This window comes from Chrysochloris asiatica, unplaced genomic scaffold (assembly GCF_000296735.1).
Source record: "Chrysochloris asiatica unplaced genomic scaffold, ChrAsi1.0 scaffold00038, whole genome shotgun sequence".
Lineage (NCBI taxonomy): Eukaryota > Metazoa > Chordata > Mammalia > Afrosoricida > Chrysochloridae > Chrysochloris > Chrysochloris asiatica.
The window spans coordinates 2,718,318-2,734,791 of record NW_006408556.1 but is presented as its reverse complement, the minus strand read 5'-3'; the positions used below and the strand labels follow the sequence as shown (position 1 = coordinate 2,734,791).

General features: G+C 41.4%; 1 protein-coding gene and 1 pseudogene across 1 annotated transcript in view; both read left to right on the top strand.

The window, feature by feature from the left end:
• LOC102827493 overlaps positions 1-4,350 on the top strand; it is a 20,407-nt pseudogene extending 16,057 nt beyond the window's left edge.
• The window catches only part of NUDT3 (nudix (nucleoside diphosphate linked moiety X)-type motif 3), a 123,036-nt gene continuing 110,763 nt past the window's right edge, over positions 4,202-16,474 (top strand). The window contains exon 1 of the mRNA XM_006860375.1: positions 4,202-4,577. Within this exon, the coding sequence (XP_006860437.1) occupies positions 4,479-4,577 (99 nt within the window). The 5' untranslated portion in view covers positions 4,202-4,478. The remainder of the gene's footprint in view (positions 4,578-16,474) is intronic.

Here is a 16,474-nt window from a genome sequence, read left to right as displayed (position 1 = left end):
TTTAGTGTTTAATGTATCAAATCTGTTCTTCAGATGATCTCTAAATTCAGGTGGGATATATTCAAGGTCATATTTTGGCTCTCGTGGACTTGTTTTCATATTCTTCAGCTTCAGTTTGAATTTGCATATGAGTAATTGATGATTTATTCCACATTCTGCTCCTGGCCTTGTTTTGACTGATGATATGGAGCTTTTCCATCATCTCTTTCCACAGATGTAGTCAATATGATTTCTGTGTATTCCATCTGGTGAAGTCCATGTGTATAATTGTCTCTTATGCTGTCTAAAGAAGGTATTTGAAATGAACAAACATTTGATTTTACAGAATTCTATCATGCGTTCTCCAGCATCATTTCTATCGCCAAGGCCTTATTTTCCAACTACTGATGCTTTCTCTTCGCTCCCAACCTTTGCATTGCAATCACCAGTAATGATCAGTACTTCTTGATTGCATGTTTGATCAATTTCAGATTGAAGAAGTTGGTAGAATTCTTCTATTTCATGCTTACTGGCTTTAGTGGTTGGTGCATAAATTTGAATAATAGTGGTACTAACTGGGCTTCTGTGTAAGCACATGGATATTATTCTATCACAGACAGCATTGTACCTCATGACTGATCTGGATATGTTCTTTTTGACAATGAATGCAACACCATTCCTCTTTAATTTGTCATTTCAGGCATAGTAAACCATGTGGTCATCAGATTCAAAATGGCCAATACCAGACCATTTCAGCTCACTAATGCCTAAGATATTGATGTTTATGTGTTCCATTTCATTTTTGACAACTTCCCATTTTCCCAGATTCTTACTTTGTACGTTGTATGTTCCGATTTTCAGTGGATGTTTAAAGCTATTTCTCTTCATTTTGAGTTGTGCCCCATCAGCAAATGAAGGTCCTGTGGGCTTTTCTCTCACGGGCTTTACTCCCTTTGCATCATCACAGTCAACTCTATTTTGAGGAGGCAGCTCTTCCCCAATCGCATTTTGAGTAACTTCTAACCTGAGGGGCTCATTTTCTGGCACTATATCTGACAGTGTTTCTCTGCTATTCATAAGGTTTTCAGTGACTAAATATTCAGAAGTAGTTCGTCACTCCTTCTTTCTAGTCTGTCTTTGTCTGGAAGCTCATCTGAAATCTGTCCACCATCTGAAATCTGCTGGTATTTAAAATACCAGTGGCATCGCTTTCAGAATCACAGCAACTCACAAGCCACCACAGTATGACAAACTGACAGATGAATGGTGGAACTAGGACATTGGCTACCCAAAATGGGGGCTACAAAGGCAAGAAGTGACTGGTTTACAAGCTTTCAAGAGGGAGCCTAGATCCAGAGGGCATGGAGGAAGGTAGACTCTCCACTGAGTAGCATACAATCTGTCTGGGCAGGGTTGATGAAAGGAGATGGGGATAGGTCTATTATGCTACAATAGTGAAAACTTGTTATCAGGACTGACTGTGAGGGTTGGAAATGTAAAGGCAGATGTTTTGTAACAAGAGGAGGGGAGTGACTGACTTAGCAGTCCAGGAGCAGAGGTCCCTGGGACCATCAAGGGAGAAGAGTTGAGTTCGGGACTCTACCCAGAGAAACAGTGACACACCAGAGATGGAGGCAGAAATGATGATGGGGAGAGATGGAGCAGCTGGGGACTCTAGACCCAGAGAGGGAGAGGGGCTGTGTGCTGACGACCAGGGAGCAGGCTTGCAGGGTATATCCTTTGGTTGGTTGATGATGCATGGAGGGGATTGTAACCATGGCAATGAAACAATATACGATAGGATGAATGTAAAGCTAATGTTTTCCCATGTAAACTATCATATAATTCACACACACACACACACACAAAAGTACCATGTACCGCCAGAACAAACAAATCTGCTTTGTAGGATGTTATGGCCAGATTGCTCCTTAGAAGAAGCCATGATGGTGAGAATTTGTCTCTAGTACTTTGGACATGTTGTCAGGAAAGACCAATCCCTGGAGAAGAACATCATACTCAAAGAAAAAGAGGAAAACCCTCAACAATATGGATTGACACAGTGGCAGCAACCATGAGCTCAAACTAATAATTTAAGGACAGTGCAGGAATGGCTAGTGTTAAGTTCTATTGTGTACAAGGTCATTATTATGAAATCAACATAATAGCATTTCACAACAACAACTGCTTGATCTACTTCTGAAAAATTTCTGGTGAAACTATCTGAGATAGGGACATGTATTTATATATCGGACATGTATTTATATAATCACTGCAGTAATTCTAATGAAACAGGACATCAGATTATAACAATGGGAAAATGGTAAAATAATTGATGGTGCATCCCTATGATGGACTATTATGTAGTAATCAGAAATGATGTAAAAGAAAAAAAATAATAACTTAATGAGATGGGTAGTGGTGGTGATGGTGGACCAGAAAAAAAAACAGGATGCAGAAATATCTACAGAATGCACTCAAAGATATCTGTGATTTAACTTCCTTATGCCCTCCACTTTCCAAATTTTTGACAATATTCATGTATTATTTCTAAAATTAGGATTTTCATTATTTCATCTTTTAAAAAAAAGTATTTTGTTGCTGCGAATATACACAGCAAAATATACACCAATTCAAACATTTCTACATGTACCATTCAGTGACATTACTTCAAGTTGTGTAACCTTTCCTTTTCTGAGTCCCCCTCTCCACCCTCCCCTTTGTTTCTCTTTCAATTTAGAGATATGACAGAGGTGTAACTCTAGAAAGAAAACCAAAATGACCAAGAGGTTGCTAATTCTGTTGCATGAAGAGTGATCAAAATTAATTTAAATTCCACATCTTATATGGTAAGGGTTGAGTGAAATGTCAATCATACTGTTGTTAAGTGCTATGGAGTCAACAACTGTGTGACAATTATGTACCAGGTGCCAAGTAGGTTTATTATTTCCATTTTACAGAGGGAGAAAATAATTGAGATTCCAACCTAGGTCCCTTTGGCACCAATTCCTAGTTTTGACTATGTTGTTGTGTCTGTTCCGACTCATATAGGGTTTTCTGAGGAGGTGCTGTTGAGTTTGAACAGCCCACCTTGTGGTTTGAAGTTCAGTGCTAATCCTACAGCACCATATTAGGAGCCTGGTTTTTACTAGGTTAAACACAAGCAAATTAGAAGGTTAAGCAATTCTCACACAAAATCCTGTACATGGTTTTTGGCATGTTTGGGCATCAGCATAGTATTTAGTTTGGTCTAGGCTGTTGAGAACTTTCAGGGGTCATACATACATACACCTTGTTTTGTTTTTTAAAAACATTTGACTGCATATATTTTCCTGAAGAATATTTTGACTTTTCACAGTATATACTCCTCGTTTATTGTCAGAAACGATGAAGGCAATAAACATACCCAATTGTGATCTTTCTTTCTGTATGGCCCTCTTGGTTACCTTAAGAGCAAACATTGCTATTTGCACCAATAAAGAACTGCAGGATAAATATTTGTTCATTCTAATGGACGATTTACTCCAACCCATAAAGACTTCAGATGTCAGCGCAATGTGCAGGCTCCTCCCTAGCCAACCCTGTTTTCAATCGTTTCTAATCCCAAGCAACTCAATCTTGCCTACTCTGTTACGTTTAAAAAGGGGAACACCCCCAGGGAGATGGATTGGCAAAGTGGCAGCAACAATGGGCTCAAGCGTGGCAACAATTAATTGTGAGATTGGCCCAGGACTAAGCAGTGTTTTGTTCCGTTGTGCATAGGTTCGTTATGAGTCGGTACCGACTCGATGGCACCTAACAACAATTTTCTCCTCCAGACTTTTCCCCTTATCTCCTCCCAGATGGGCGGACAGGACCTCAGACCAGGTGGCCTGACCTTGGGGCATCCTCGGTCACGGGTGACCTTGGGCAAGTTCCTGTTAGCCCCTCTACTAAGTCACACCACTGGACAGAGAGAACTCAGTCGGAGGTACCCTAGACCGAGCTAGAAGACACACGCCCGCACCTCTTTTTTCCCCTGGTTTCCTCTCGCACGCCCCCCGCCCCCATGCCTACGCTCTCGGCGTAGCGACCGCCTAGTCGCGCGGCCCTCGTTCCAGACGCTCGTTTACGCCGCGCGGACTGGGAGGGCGCGATTCCCGAACGCGGTCTGCGCTACCTGCGCGCGATCGTCCCGTAGGCCGGCGCGTCCTTACGCCGCTGACGCAGTGCGCCCAAGATGGCGGCGCGGTCGTCGTCGGCGCTGGCGGTGGCGGTGGCAGAGGGGGCGGCGGCCGTGGCGGCGGCGGCGACGGCAGCCGTGATAGCGGCGCGGGGCCTGGGCCGGGGGAAATGAGGTGGCTGCGGCGGGCCAGTGGCGGAGCCGTGTAACGGAGAAGCGGCTTCCCCTCCCTACTTCTCTTAGCCAAGCCGGGGGCGCGCGCGCGCGGCCGTCCTGAGCAAGCTCCCCATCCCTCGACTCCCGCGACCCGCACCGGACCCCCACCCGGGCCCGGAGGATGATGAAGCTCAAGTCGAACCAGACCCGCACCTATGACGGCGATGGCTACAAGAAGCGGGCCGCGTGCCTGTGTTTCCGCAGCGAGAGCGAGGAGGAGGTGAGGCGCCGAGCCGGGGGTCGCACGGGTCGGGGGTCGCCCGCGGCCGGGGTATAGGGGGCGCGGCCGCCGGGTGAGGGTGTGCCCGGGTCGCGTGCAAGGTTGCCCTGCCGGGCCCAAATGAAGTTCCAACGGAATTTTTTGAGGCAAAGAAGAGGGGAGAAGACGGTGGGGCGGAGGGGAAGTGGATTTTAGCGTGGCCATATATGACTGGCCGGGGCGAGGTGGGGACGCCAGCATGCGGCCGAGGAGACTCAGTAGCCGCCGGCTGTCACTGTGGAGACGGCCGCGGGGAGAAGGTAATGGATTGGGAGGAGTGTGGTTTTAGGTCCAGGCCCCCAGCTTTGGATCCAGGAAAGCAGTTCCGCACTTGTCAGCCCAACAGCACATGTGTGCAGAGGCCGCCTTGCACGAGGCGCAGGCGGGCCCTTTGTGGCGGAGAAACAGCCCAGTTCATTGGCAGGTTTGGGATTTGCAGAGGGATTATGTGTCTGTGAGCCCAAGGGGGGCAGGTGGTGGGAAGATAGGAAGGTTTAGGGCGTTGTGCAAAAACTAGCGCCAGCTGTTTAATAATGCGCTGAAGTAGCCCTTATGGGGTAACCTAAGAAGAAAGGGCATTTGATAATCTTCATCTTCGTGGCCTGATATTTTTTTAATTTTAATTGAGAACGTCGATGATTTTATTTAAGATCCTTGCCCTGACATTCCTAGGAAAATAAAAAATGCTTAGAATCAGGTTTCTTTTTGGTTAAAATAAAAAAACCAAACCAAACTCATCAGTACTGTTGCTTCAATTCGGGCTCATAATGACCCTGTAGGACGTGGTAGAGTTGTCCCATAGGGATTCCCAAGGCTGTAAATCTTGTAGAAGTAGAGCGCCTGAGCTGGCTGATGAGTTCGAACCTCCGATCTTTTTGTTGGCTGCTTTAAACCTGGTGCCACCAGGGCTGCTTCTTTTTGCTTAGGGTACTTAAAAAAAAAAAAATCTGGGTCTCCCAAAGCCATTTCTGTGGTTTTGAAGGAAATTCAGAGAAGGCACATGTTTTGTAAATCCATGAAGAATACTTGCTTTGAAAATTCATAAGATGCCAGTGGAAACCCATTATATCTGTGTGCATGATGGTAAAATGGCAGTTAAACTGGAAACAATGAAGGACAGTGAAATTCAGTATGTTATAGTTCTGCATTCTACAGTGAACTGGTAGCAAGTAGAGTACAGTACTTGACCCCTTAGTTATGAAAAGAAGCTGTGATGAAAGGGACACATGGATTGCCAGGAGTTGCTGTCCAGAGAGATTTAGGAGGAAGTGGAAATCTAAATTATTGCCTGAAGAAAAAAACAGTTAGTAAAGCACTAATTGTGCTGAAGGATCCTGTGTGTTCCCTTTCAGCACAATAGAAGGGAATAGGATTTGGAAAAGTATATCTTGTGTCCTAACAAATAACATAAAAGTCTCTAAAACAGATGCATTGTAATAGGAAGATGAATCAAGGCCATCTTGTAAATTAAGTGTTGCTTTGGAATACATACTTGAGTAAAATAAAATTCTTGGTGGTGGTTACTTCTCCAAAGGCTTTGTTCTCTTTATTATCATATCATAATCTCCAGACTCAGATGGGACCACAGGCTGTTAACTGGATGGAGAAACAATTAGCATACTAACATGTGTTACTGAAGTACTATGGTAAATCTGTGAACATTCCAATTAGAAGTAGAAGGGTATATTACTTAGTTGTATGAAAAATGCAAGACTGTATTAACAAAAAAAAATCTAGAAATTGTGAGCATTTTGGTTAAATTGGAAACTCTTTATAGATATAAGCAAACTAATGAAGATTTGATTTTCCCTTTCCTGTTCAAGTTTTATTAAGTGTTGATATTAGCAGCATTAGTGTTTGTTACATGGTTGCTTACATGTGTAAGACTTCTCCACTTCACACTGCAAGTGAGAACAGGCATTGGACTTGCCATTTAGCTTACAAATTTTAAATGTTAAAAAGAAACACATTTGTCTGATCATGGACTTTCCTCTAATGAATTTGTTATTGAACACTGGTTAATGAGCAGAAGATTCATGCAAATCTTTAAGTATGGATTCAGTGGGTGTTACAGCGAAAGCCTGAGAAGAACAAGAAAATTCATGAAATGGGCCCTCTTTAGATTTATTCAGTTTAATTAAACAAGCAAGTATGAAGAGTCTACTGTGCAACACTGTGTCATGTGAGATTTAAAGATAAATATCCCTTCTGGCTCAAAACATAAGAGTAGTTCTAGATATGATCCCTTAATTGGGAGGGATTTCGAGCACAAAATAATCTCTAGGGTGTTGTTCAAGTCTCAGATTATATAAATATGTTGGAAAGGGAAGTGGTTTGTTAGAACTCTGATGTTCTTACTAGAAATGCCAGAAACTGGGAATTTTAACTGTCATACTTTGTGGGAATGTTAAGTTCAAATACCACTTTCAAACTGATTTTATTTTGTCATGGACACCAATGCCTTTAAATCGAAATAGGATAGTTTTCAGCATATTATTAGCATTAATGTAATGATTGTTGTAGTTATGTGCCGTGGACTTGGTTCCAACTCCTAGCGACCCTGTACAGCATTTCTGAGGCTGTAAATCTTTACAGGAACAGAAAGCCTCATCTTTCTCATGGAACAGCTGGTAGTTTTGAACTGCTGACCTTGTGGTTTGCAACCGGATTCATAACCACTAATGTAATAATAGTGTAAGTATAAACAGTATCCTGATCTGTAAATTTAACCAGTGTCAGGAAACATACATACAATATGAAAAAAAAAAAAGACAAAGATGTTAGAAGACAATATGTCAAATCTTCTGGCATTCTGTGTTTTCAGCCCCAGAAAACTTTATTTACAGGCCTCCAGTGATAGTGGCTGAAATACTGATCCAGATTTGGATGTGTGAATATATTCAGCAAAGCGTTTAATGAGCTCTCCTAGAAGTGCCAGATTCTATGATAAAGAATTCTAAACACTGACATACACAGGAGCTTAGAATCTAGTAGGAGAGAGAAAGAAGGAACATGATGAAAATGAGTTCCTTATCCTCCAAATCTCTTGCTTCTTTTCCTGTTGATAGATAGGAATTAAGACCAAGAAAAGTCTGATTAAAGGTTATTGCCATTTTGATAAATTGAAATCTTAAAAAGTTTTGGATATTCGTGATAACAGATAATTTATTTCATACTTTGAACCTGATATATAGCAGACTCTTAACCAGCTGCCACGTTAACTAACTTGGTATTATTTGAATGCTTGTTGTTATTTGGCTAGCAGCCTTGTATCTAGTATACTCTGACCATGTGGCCTCCCAACCATTGAATCATAGACCTACCAAGAGTCAGTTGTATTTATTCCTGTATCTGTTATGTTCATTGAAGTTACTTCTATAATTATGTAGTTTAATTAAACACTATATAAGCCAGTGAAATTTGAGTGCAAAAAGAAAGGTTTTATGAAACATATTGCTTATGGAAAGACTAGATAAATGCAAAGTCACTAAAATAAATTACTGCTAGAAGTAAGGATAAGCAAGCTGAAAACATTGGGGAGGGAATCTTTGAAAAGTCTAGAAGGATTCTGCACATAGTTGACTTCATGAATGCTTTCAGACTTTTGATTTTCCTTAATAGAAACTAGATCTGGAAAACAGGTCATGTATTATAGATATATTATGTGAAAGAAAGACACCTTGCAATTTAACTATAGACCCATTCTCAAGAAAAGGTCTTTGTCCTTAAAGATCAGCAAGTAAATATACATTTATATATATTTTTAATTTACTGAATCCTTTGGTTACTATTATATCATAAACAGAGAGTGTGAAAGACAAATTCTTAGTCTTGAGTAAGATTTTATAGCCCTGGATTGGGTAACATGACATTCATCTTTGGTATATTATTTAACTTTGACCCTTCTAAGCTCTTTCAGTGAGCTTTACTCTCTTCCCCTACTCTTCCTTTTTAGGGTTTCAGGAAGTGGGAGACACAAGGGGTGGGTTTGCTCAAACTTAGGTACTATCCCCAGGGCAGGGTGTATGTGTAATTTAGGGGTATTTGTTGTTGTTAAGTGCCCTTGAGTTGATTCCGACCCATAGTGACCCTGTATAGGGTTTCCAAGGAGCAGCTGGTGAGCTTGAACCACTGACCTTGCAGTTCAGATGACTTTGTGGTCTGACACATTAGCCCACAGCGCCACACCAGGACTCCTAGGGATGTTTAGACAGATGAAATATCTAAGTGTGAAATATTCTCTTAAGGCCAATGTTACAAAATATACATCAATTGATATTATAGTACTTAAGGAGGTTAAATCTGCTCCTAAAGGACAGGTGTTTATTAAAGGGGAAAAAATGAATACTAATAGAATTATGTCAGAAGTCTTTGGGTAGCACACGCAGTGGTTAAGAGTTTGACTATTTGCCAAAAGGTTCTAACCCACCCAGAGGAGGCTCCAAAGACATGCTTTCTGAAAGGTCACAGACTTGAAACTCTATGGAGCTCAATTCTGCTCTGAGACATTGGATCTCCAGACATAAGAATAGACTAGATACAACTAACAACAACCACAACTGGATGTCATTTAGGTTTCCCTATGCAGTAGATGGGACAAAACTGTCTTTCTGGGAGTTAGGTTTGTCTACTGAGCTTTTTGCCAAAAGTCTTGCCATCTCTTGGCAAGGGAGAGGTGTTTCAAATTTCTTCAAATCCTTAAGCTTACCAAGTTGGATGGAGAAATGATTAGCATTGAAACACTCTAGTGGCCATAGCAGCAGGTGGAAGGCCATCACTGTAGGCCACACCTTCCAGCGGGCTCTAGAGAGTTGGAATCCCAGAGGCGATAACCATGACGAAGGACTTCCATGAGATCCCAGTCTGGTTGTTGTTGTTAAGTGCCTTCTAGTCGGTTCTCACTCATGGCGACCTTGTGTAGGGTTTCCTAAGCACTACTGTTGAGTTTGAACCATTGACCTTGCTGTTTAAACCAACCTTTCGATCCAGTGCTTATCCTACATTGCTACACAGGGAGTCCTTTTGTAGCATTTTTCTTTGTCATTGTCCAATATTACTTTGCTCTGAGATCATGATGGATGAATTGACCCCGTCATCTGAGTGTACATTTCTGTTCCTTGTTTCTCTAAAACTTTCCAGACCCTTTTTATATTTTTGTTTTCCCTTCTGCCTGCTACTTCCTGAGGTAAGAATTCTAGATTGATTTGATACTGTAATCTTTCTCTGTTCTTCTCTTCTACTTCTTGTCCTGATTCTGCTTTTTTTTTTTTTTGCTTTTGGATGTTTCTCATTTCTTAATAAAAATAGTGTGGTGTATCTGCTGTGCTTGACATGATCTATATCTTCATAGCCTAGTACAAGTAGGAAGAAGCCTTGTTTGTTTTATTAATTTCTTCAGTGCAGTTTTTGAGACTCCTGGAGTGGAACTGTAGGATAATCATTGGACTGCTAACTACAAGGTCAGCCATTCCAACTCTCCAGCTGCTTTTCAGAAACCCTAGACAGGGTTGCTTTGAGTCAGAACTGACTCGACGACACTTAACACTGAACAGCACAACACTGTAGTACTAGGTGTCCATGGTGCTGTAAGTGGTCAATTGCCTGACTGCTAACTAACTGAAAGATTATTGGTTCAAACCCATCCAGAGGTGCCTGGAAGAAAGGCCTGGTAGTCAGCTTCTGAAAGATCAGTCTTAAAAATCCTATGGAACAGTTTTTGTCTGTAATACACGGGGTCTCCGTAAGTCAGAATCAGCAATGCTTTTTTTTTTTTTTTTTTTAAAGTATAGGATAAGCACTGAACTGCTAACCATGGTCGGTGGTTCAAACCTACTAGGTACTCCTCGGAAACCTTATACAGGGTCACTGTGAGTTGGAACTGACTTGATAGCACTTAACAAAAGTGTCCGTGCAACACACTGTTAACATGTAGTTTGTAAATTTGACTCCCTTGTAAATTTGACTCCTCTGTCCTGCTATGCCTGTTCATCCTCTCCTGCCTACCCAGCAACCTCATCTTACATTGTCCCACCTTTCCTTTACCGTTATAGTTCCTTACCTACCCTGTCATTCCAGGGTCAAGCTGGCTATACTTTTTCCATCTTAAAAATTGCCCCTTTGACCCAGCTACCCCTCGTTTCTCTCTTCCCTTTTATAGCAAAACTTTTCTGTACTTGCTGCCTCCACATCCCCTCTTCCCTCCTCTTTCGAGCACACTCCAGTTAGGCACTCTTCAGAATAAGCATCAACTTCCCAGTTACTAAATCTAGTGACCAGTGTTACTCTGCTCACTCCTTCCTTCTTTAAACACTTCCTTCACTGGCTTTTGGGAAATTTCTCTAATTTTCCCCTTCCCTATGATTGCTTCTCCTCAGTCCCCTCCGACTCATAACAACCTTGCATAGGTTAGCAGTCCAGTGCTTATCCTACAGCAGTATAGTTTCTTCTTTGTTCTCCTAACTTTTTCATTATAGTGCCTCAGGGCACTGTGTTTGAATTCCCTCCCCTTCTTCATATAGTAGGTGATCTCATCCTGTACCATCTTTAAATGCCATCTGTATACTGATTGCTTTCACATGTCTGTTTTTAACCTTGACCCTTCACCTCAATGTATATATCCTATAATCTATATTAAGGAGCTCTGGTAGCGTAGTGGTTACGAATCGGGCTGCTAACCTTAAGGTCAGCGGTTCGAACCTACCAGCTGCTCCGCGGGAGAAAGATGAGGCTTTCTACTCCCGTAAAGATTTACACCCTCGGAAACCCTGTACAGGGTCGCTATGGGTCGGAACCGACTCGATGGCACTTAACAACAACCACAATAATCTATATTGTATTTTTATTTGGATACCTGATAGTCATCTCAAACATAAAATGCCCACACTGGATTCTTGATTCCATCCATGAAAAATAAACAAGAAAAACCTTGCTTCTCTTACTTTTCTCTTCATTATACTGACAGTGGCTTAGATTAGGAACTTCTTCATTCTTTGCTTCTCTTTCTCATTCCTGCATCTAATTAGGAAGCAAATTCTGAACCTGACCCATATCTTTCTATCTTCCATCATGTTACTCTAGCCCAATCCATTATTGCCTATCCCCTTGGCTATTCTAGTATCTTCCTCACTGGTCTCCCTGCTTCTGCTCTTGCTCCTCTGTTTTCTCTACCACTGTTGCTAGATACTGCTCTAATACATAAGTCACATCGTGTCACTCCTCTGCTCAAAGCCTTGTAGAGATGTTCTATCTCAGTAAATCCTAAGTCTTAACTGTGACCCATAAGGCCCTGGATGATCTTATGGCCCTGCAATGGCTCTGACCTCATCGCTTATCAAACACTCACTTTCTTACCCTTCTCTTGCAGCCACACTAGTTTCCTTGCTGTTTCTCCCTCACATTATCTACATGTATTGGGTTTCCAAGACTGTAAATCTTTATGGGAGCAGAAAGCCTCATCTTTCTTCCACAGAATGGCTGTTAGTTTCAAACTACTGACCTTTAGGTTAGCAGTCCGACTCATAGTCACTGCACTGCTAGAGCTCCTTTGAATGTTAGCTAGTCCATGAGAGTAGGGTTTTGTTTTTTGTGGTTTTTTTTGGGTCTTTTTCCCACACTTCTTTACCTCCAGTGACTAGAACATAGTAGATGCTTACTGAATTTGCTTAGTAAATGAGTGGCTATATAGTCGTTGCTTTCAAAAAGCTTACTCTAGTGGAAAAACTGATCTAAGCTAAAACAGACTGATGTTAATTTCTATATGAGTTGATATCTGAGGAATAGATAGAAAGTATTGCTATTAGGGTTCCAGTGAGTCCTGGTAGTGTGTAGTGGATTATGAGTTGGGCTGCAACCCGTAAGGTTAGCAGTTGGAATCTACTAGCTACCTCACAGAAAAAAGATGAGACTTTTTGCTCCTGTAAAGATTTACAGCCTTAGAAACCCTATACAAGGTTGCTATGAGTTGGAACCAACTTGACAGTACACAACAACCATCACCGCTACTCTTAAGGTTCCAGTTCATACATGCACGGATTTTATTTCAAAATAATTTGTTTAAGCATCTTTGTATATTAGTGGATAGCTGTGGGCAAGTTCTCTAGGTATAGTAATAAACTGGTTTGGCATTGTAGGATAACCACAAGGTCAGCTGTTCAGACCCACTAGCTACATCTCAGAAATCCTATATTGTTAAGGTTGTTATGAGTCAGAACTGACTCAATGGCACTAACAGGTATTGTTAAGGTACCTTCCAAAAATAAAAAAAGTGGTCCAATCAAAACATTTGCCAAGGTGAACTTCTAGACCAGTTAAATACAAGGCAAAGAGATCAACTTGGAAGGTTATGATTAGTGTTTATGGGATTTCAAATAGGTAATCTTGATAGATTTTCTTGAAGGACACAGGTCAATCATGAGGACTCATTAAGAAACTGGAAAACTTGTATAACCAAAGAGAGAATGAGTTGTAAAACCTGGGGACTCAGGACCATAGTCTTATTGTAGGTACATCAAGGTCAGTTGACACAGTATAGCCCTCAAAGAAAAACGTTCTGCATTCTACTTTGGTGAGTAGTGACTAGGGTCTTAAAAGTTTGTGGACAGCCATCTAAAGTACAACTTTTGGTCTTCCTGCCTGAGCAAAGAGTTAGGAAAATCAGACACATGGAAACAATTAGTCCAAAGAATTAATGGACCACTCAAACCTCAGCCTCCACAACCCTGGACCAGAAGAACTAGATAGTGCTCAGCTACCACTACTAACTACTCTGAAAGGGATCATAATAGAAGACCCTGGAAAAAGTAAGAAAGATGTGGAACAACAACAACAAAAATGTTAAAAAGATCAGGCTGTCTGATTGGATAGAGACGGGTGTAACCCACAAGACTGTGGCCCCCTAGTCACCCTTCATGCCTGGAACTGAACTCATCCTGATGTCTCAACTTTCAGGCAAACAGACAGGTATTTAAAGTGAACAACAATACCAGGAAGGTAAAGTGTCCATAGAACAATTGACCATGTAAGATCTGAAAAGTCAGTACTTGCCCAAGGAGAAAACTCAGAAGACAGGAATAGATAGGAAAGAAAGATAATGGAAATGGGAAACTTGGGCATGAAGTGGGATGCATGCTGTTACATTGTGAGGGTTGAAATTAATGACATGAAACAAAATGTGTGAATTGTTGAATGGAAAACTGATTTACTCTGTAAACTTTCACCCAAATCACAATATAAAGTTGGGGGGAAAAAGAAGAAAATGAAAAACTCTGTTGATGAGAAAAAGTCCAGGAAAGGAGCTTAGGAATTGTTTTCCATCATAACAATGCACTGCCCATTCTTTTACGATTGCAAGGGCTGTCCTATGAGAATTTCATTAGGAAACTTTATACCATCTACGCGACTACCTTGATCTTGCCCCTTTAGTTTTCTTCTGTTCCTTAAACTCAAAGAACATTTAAAAGGAACGTAATTTGAGTCTGAGGATGCCAAAAGTTCCATTTTGATGTGTGAATTGAAGAGTGCCGTTCTTCATAGAAGGGTTGTTGTTAATTGTTGTCAAATCGGTTCTGATTTATAGTGACCTTGCATAGGGTTTCTGAGGAATGTCTGGTAGGTTTGAACTGTTGACCTTGTGATTTGCAGTCCAATGCTGATTTTATGGTGCCACACCAGGAATCCTTGGGGAAGGGTTGTTGTTGTTAATTGTCATCAAATTGGTTCTGACTCATAGTGACCCTGATATGGTTTCTGAGGAGTGACTGGTAGGTTTGATCTTGTGGTTCTCAGTCAAATGCTGATCTTACAGCACCACACCAAGAGTCCTTGGGGAAGGGTTGTTGTTGTTAATTGCCATCAAATCGGTTCTGACTCTTAGCGACCTGGTATAGGGTTTCCGAGGAATAGGTGGTAAACTTGAACCATTGACCTTATTGTTGAAACCGAGGTTGCAGGCCAGCATATTGTTGTTGTTAAGTGCTGTTGAGTCACTTCCGACCCATAGTGACCCTGTATAGGGTTTCTGAGGAGCAGCTAGTGAGCTTGAACTGCCGACCTTGTGGTTCAGACCGACTTTGTAGTCCAGCGTATTAACGTACAGTGCCACACTGTACGTTAGAGAGATAGAAATACTGCCCTCAGAAGTACATAGACCTACATAGAGGATATGTAAGGAACAATAGCATCAGATTTTGATATTTTTGTTTAATAAAAGTTTCTTTGATTTTGTAACAGTACTTTTTAACTTAACGTCATAAAGGTTTCAGAGAAGCCTCCAAGCTTTTTCCTGATTTCTAGTGTTTCAGTGACAGTGTGTCTGATAATCTTAAGTATTAGCGTACCTGGCAGTGTATGTGCATTAGAGTGTAAATTACTACTCTGAAGTATTTAACTTAGAGTCTCTGCTGTTTCACATGGTTTGTGTTGGGTCATTAATATGATGTACTGATCCCAGCCCTAATGATGATCTGAGGGCAAAGAATTTCCACTTTGCTAATATAATAGCCTGGAACTTTTCATGAATAAATAAATACATACATACAATAATCAAGTGGTGTTGTTGTTGTTAAGTGCTATTGAGTCAGTTCTGGCTTATATTGACCCTGTATAGGGTTTCCAAGGAGCAGCTGTTGAGTTTGAACTGCCGACCTTAGGGTTAAATGCTTATCCTACACCAACTGCCTCACCAGGTACTTTTTGGGTGAAAATATACACAGTAAAACCCACTCTCATTCCAGTTTCTAGAAGTGACATTGGTTATATTATTCACATTGTGTCAACATTCTCATTCCTTTTGTTACAGTTATTTCACTTCCTCCCTGCCTCCTTTTTCACTTAGCTTTAAAATAGACATTGACCCTTTGGATTTAGAGATAATTTTTAAAATGCAGTACCTAAATGTGGCAATCATTATTCTTTGGGCTAAACTGGTAGTTAGTGTAAAGGTGATGTCACAGGATAGTTTCAATTAAGGATTTGAAGATCAGTTCAGGTCTTTAGTCTTGGGAACTCTTCTAGCCTCTGTAGATCTAGGAAGTCTGGATTCTTTAAGAAGATAGGTACCGATTTAATGACTTGTTGACAGAGCTTGTCAAGTCTGTATTCTGAATTGAGTTAACATTAGAGTAATTGTTAAGTTGGTTGTTGTTGAGCACTGTTGAGTCGGTTCTGACTCACAGCGACCCTGTATAAGGTTTCCAAGGAGCCTCTGGTGAGCTTGAACTGCCAACCTTGTAGTTCAAACGGCTTTGCAGTCTGGTGCATTAACCCACAGCGCCACACCAGGACTCCTTAAATTGGTGGAGGTGGTCATAAAATTTTCCTCATTCTTATTTTGTTCTTTGTCAAAATCAAGGTGAAACTTGTAAAGTTTGTGGAGTTGAGTCTTGAAGCATTTGATTTATGGTGTTTAAGATATGAAATAGAAGCTCTGGTAGTGTCGGGTGGTTGGTTGTGTGCCGTGGAGTTGGTTCCCATTCATAGTGACCCTGTACATGGTTTCCAAGGCTGTAAATCTTTACGGGAGCAGAAAGCCTTATCTTTCTCCTGCGGAACAGCTGGTAGTTTCGAACTGCTGACCTTACGGTGTGCAGCCCGATTCGTGTAGTGGTTACGAATTGGGCTGCTAACGCCAGGTCAGCAATTCGAAACTACCAACTGTTCCGTGGGAGAAAGATAAGGCTTTCAGCTCCCGTGAAAATTTACAGCTTCAGAAACCCTGTACGGGGTCGCTATGCGTCAGAATTGACTCCATGGCACATAACCACCACCACCACTACCAAGATATGAAATGGAGAACATAGGAATCATCACAGGCAAAAAAGAGATGATATGTGAATATCTGTGTCAGAAGAAGTACATTCAGA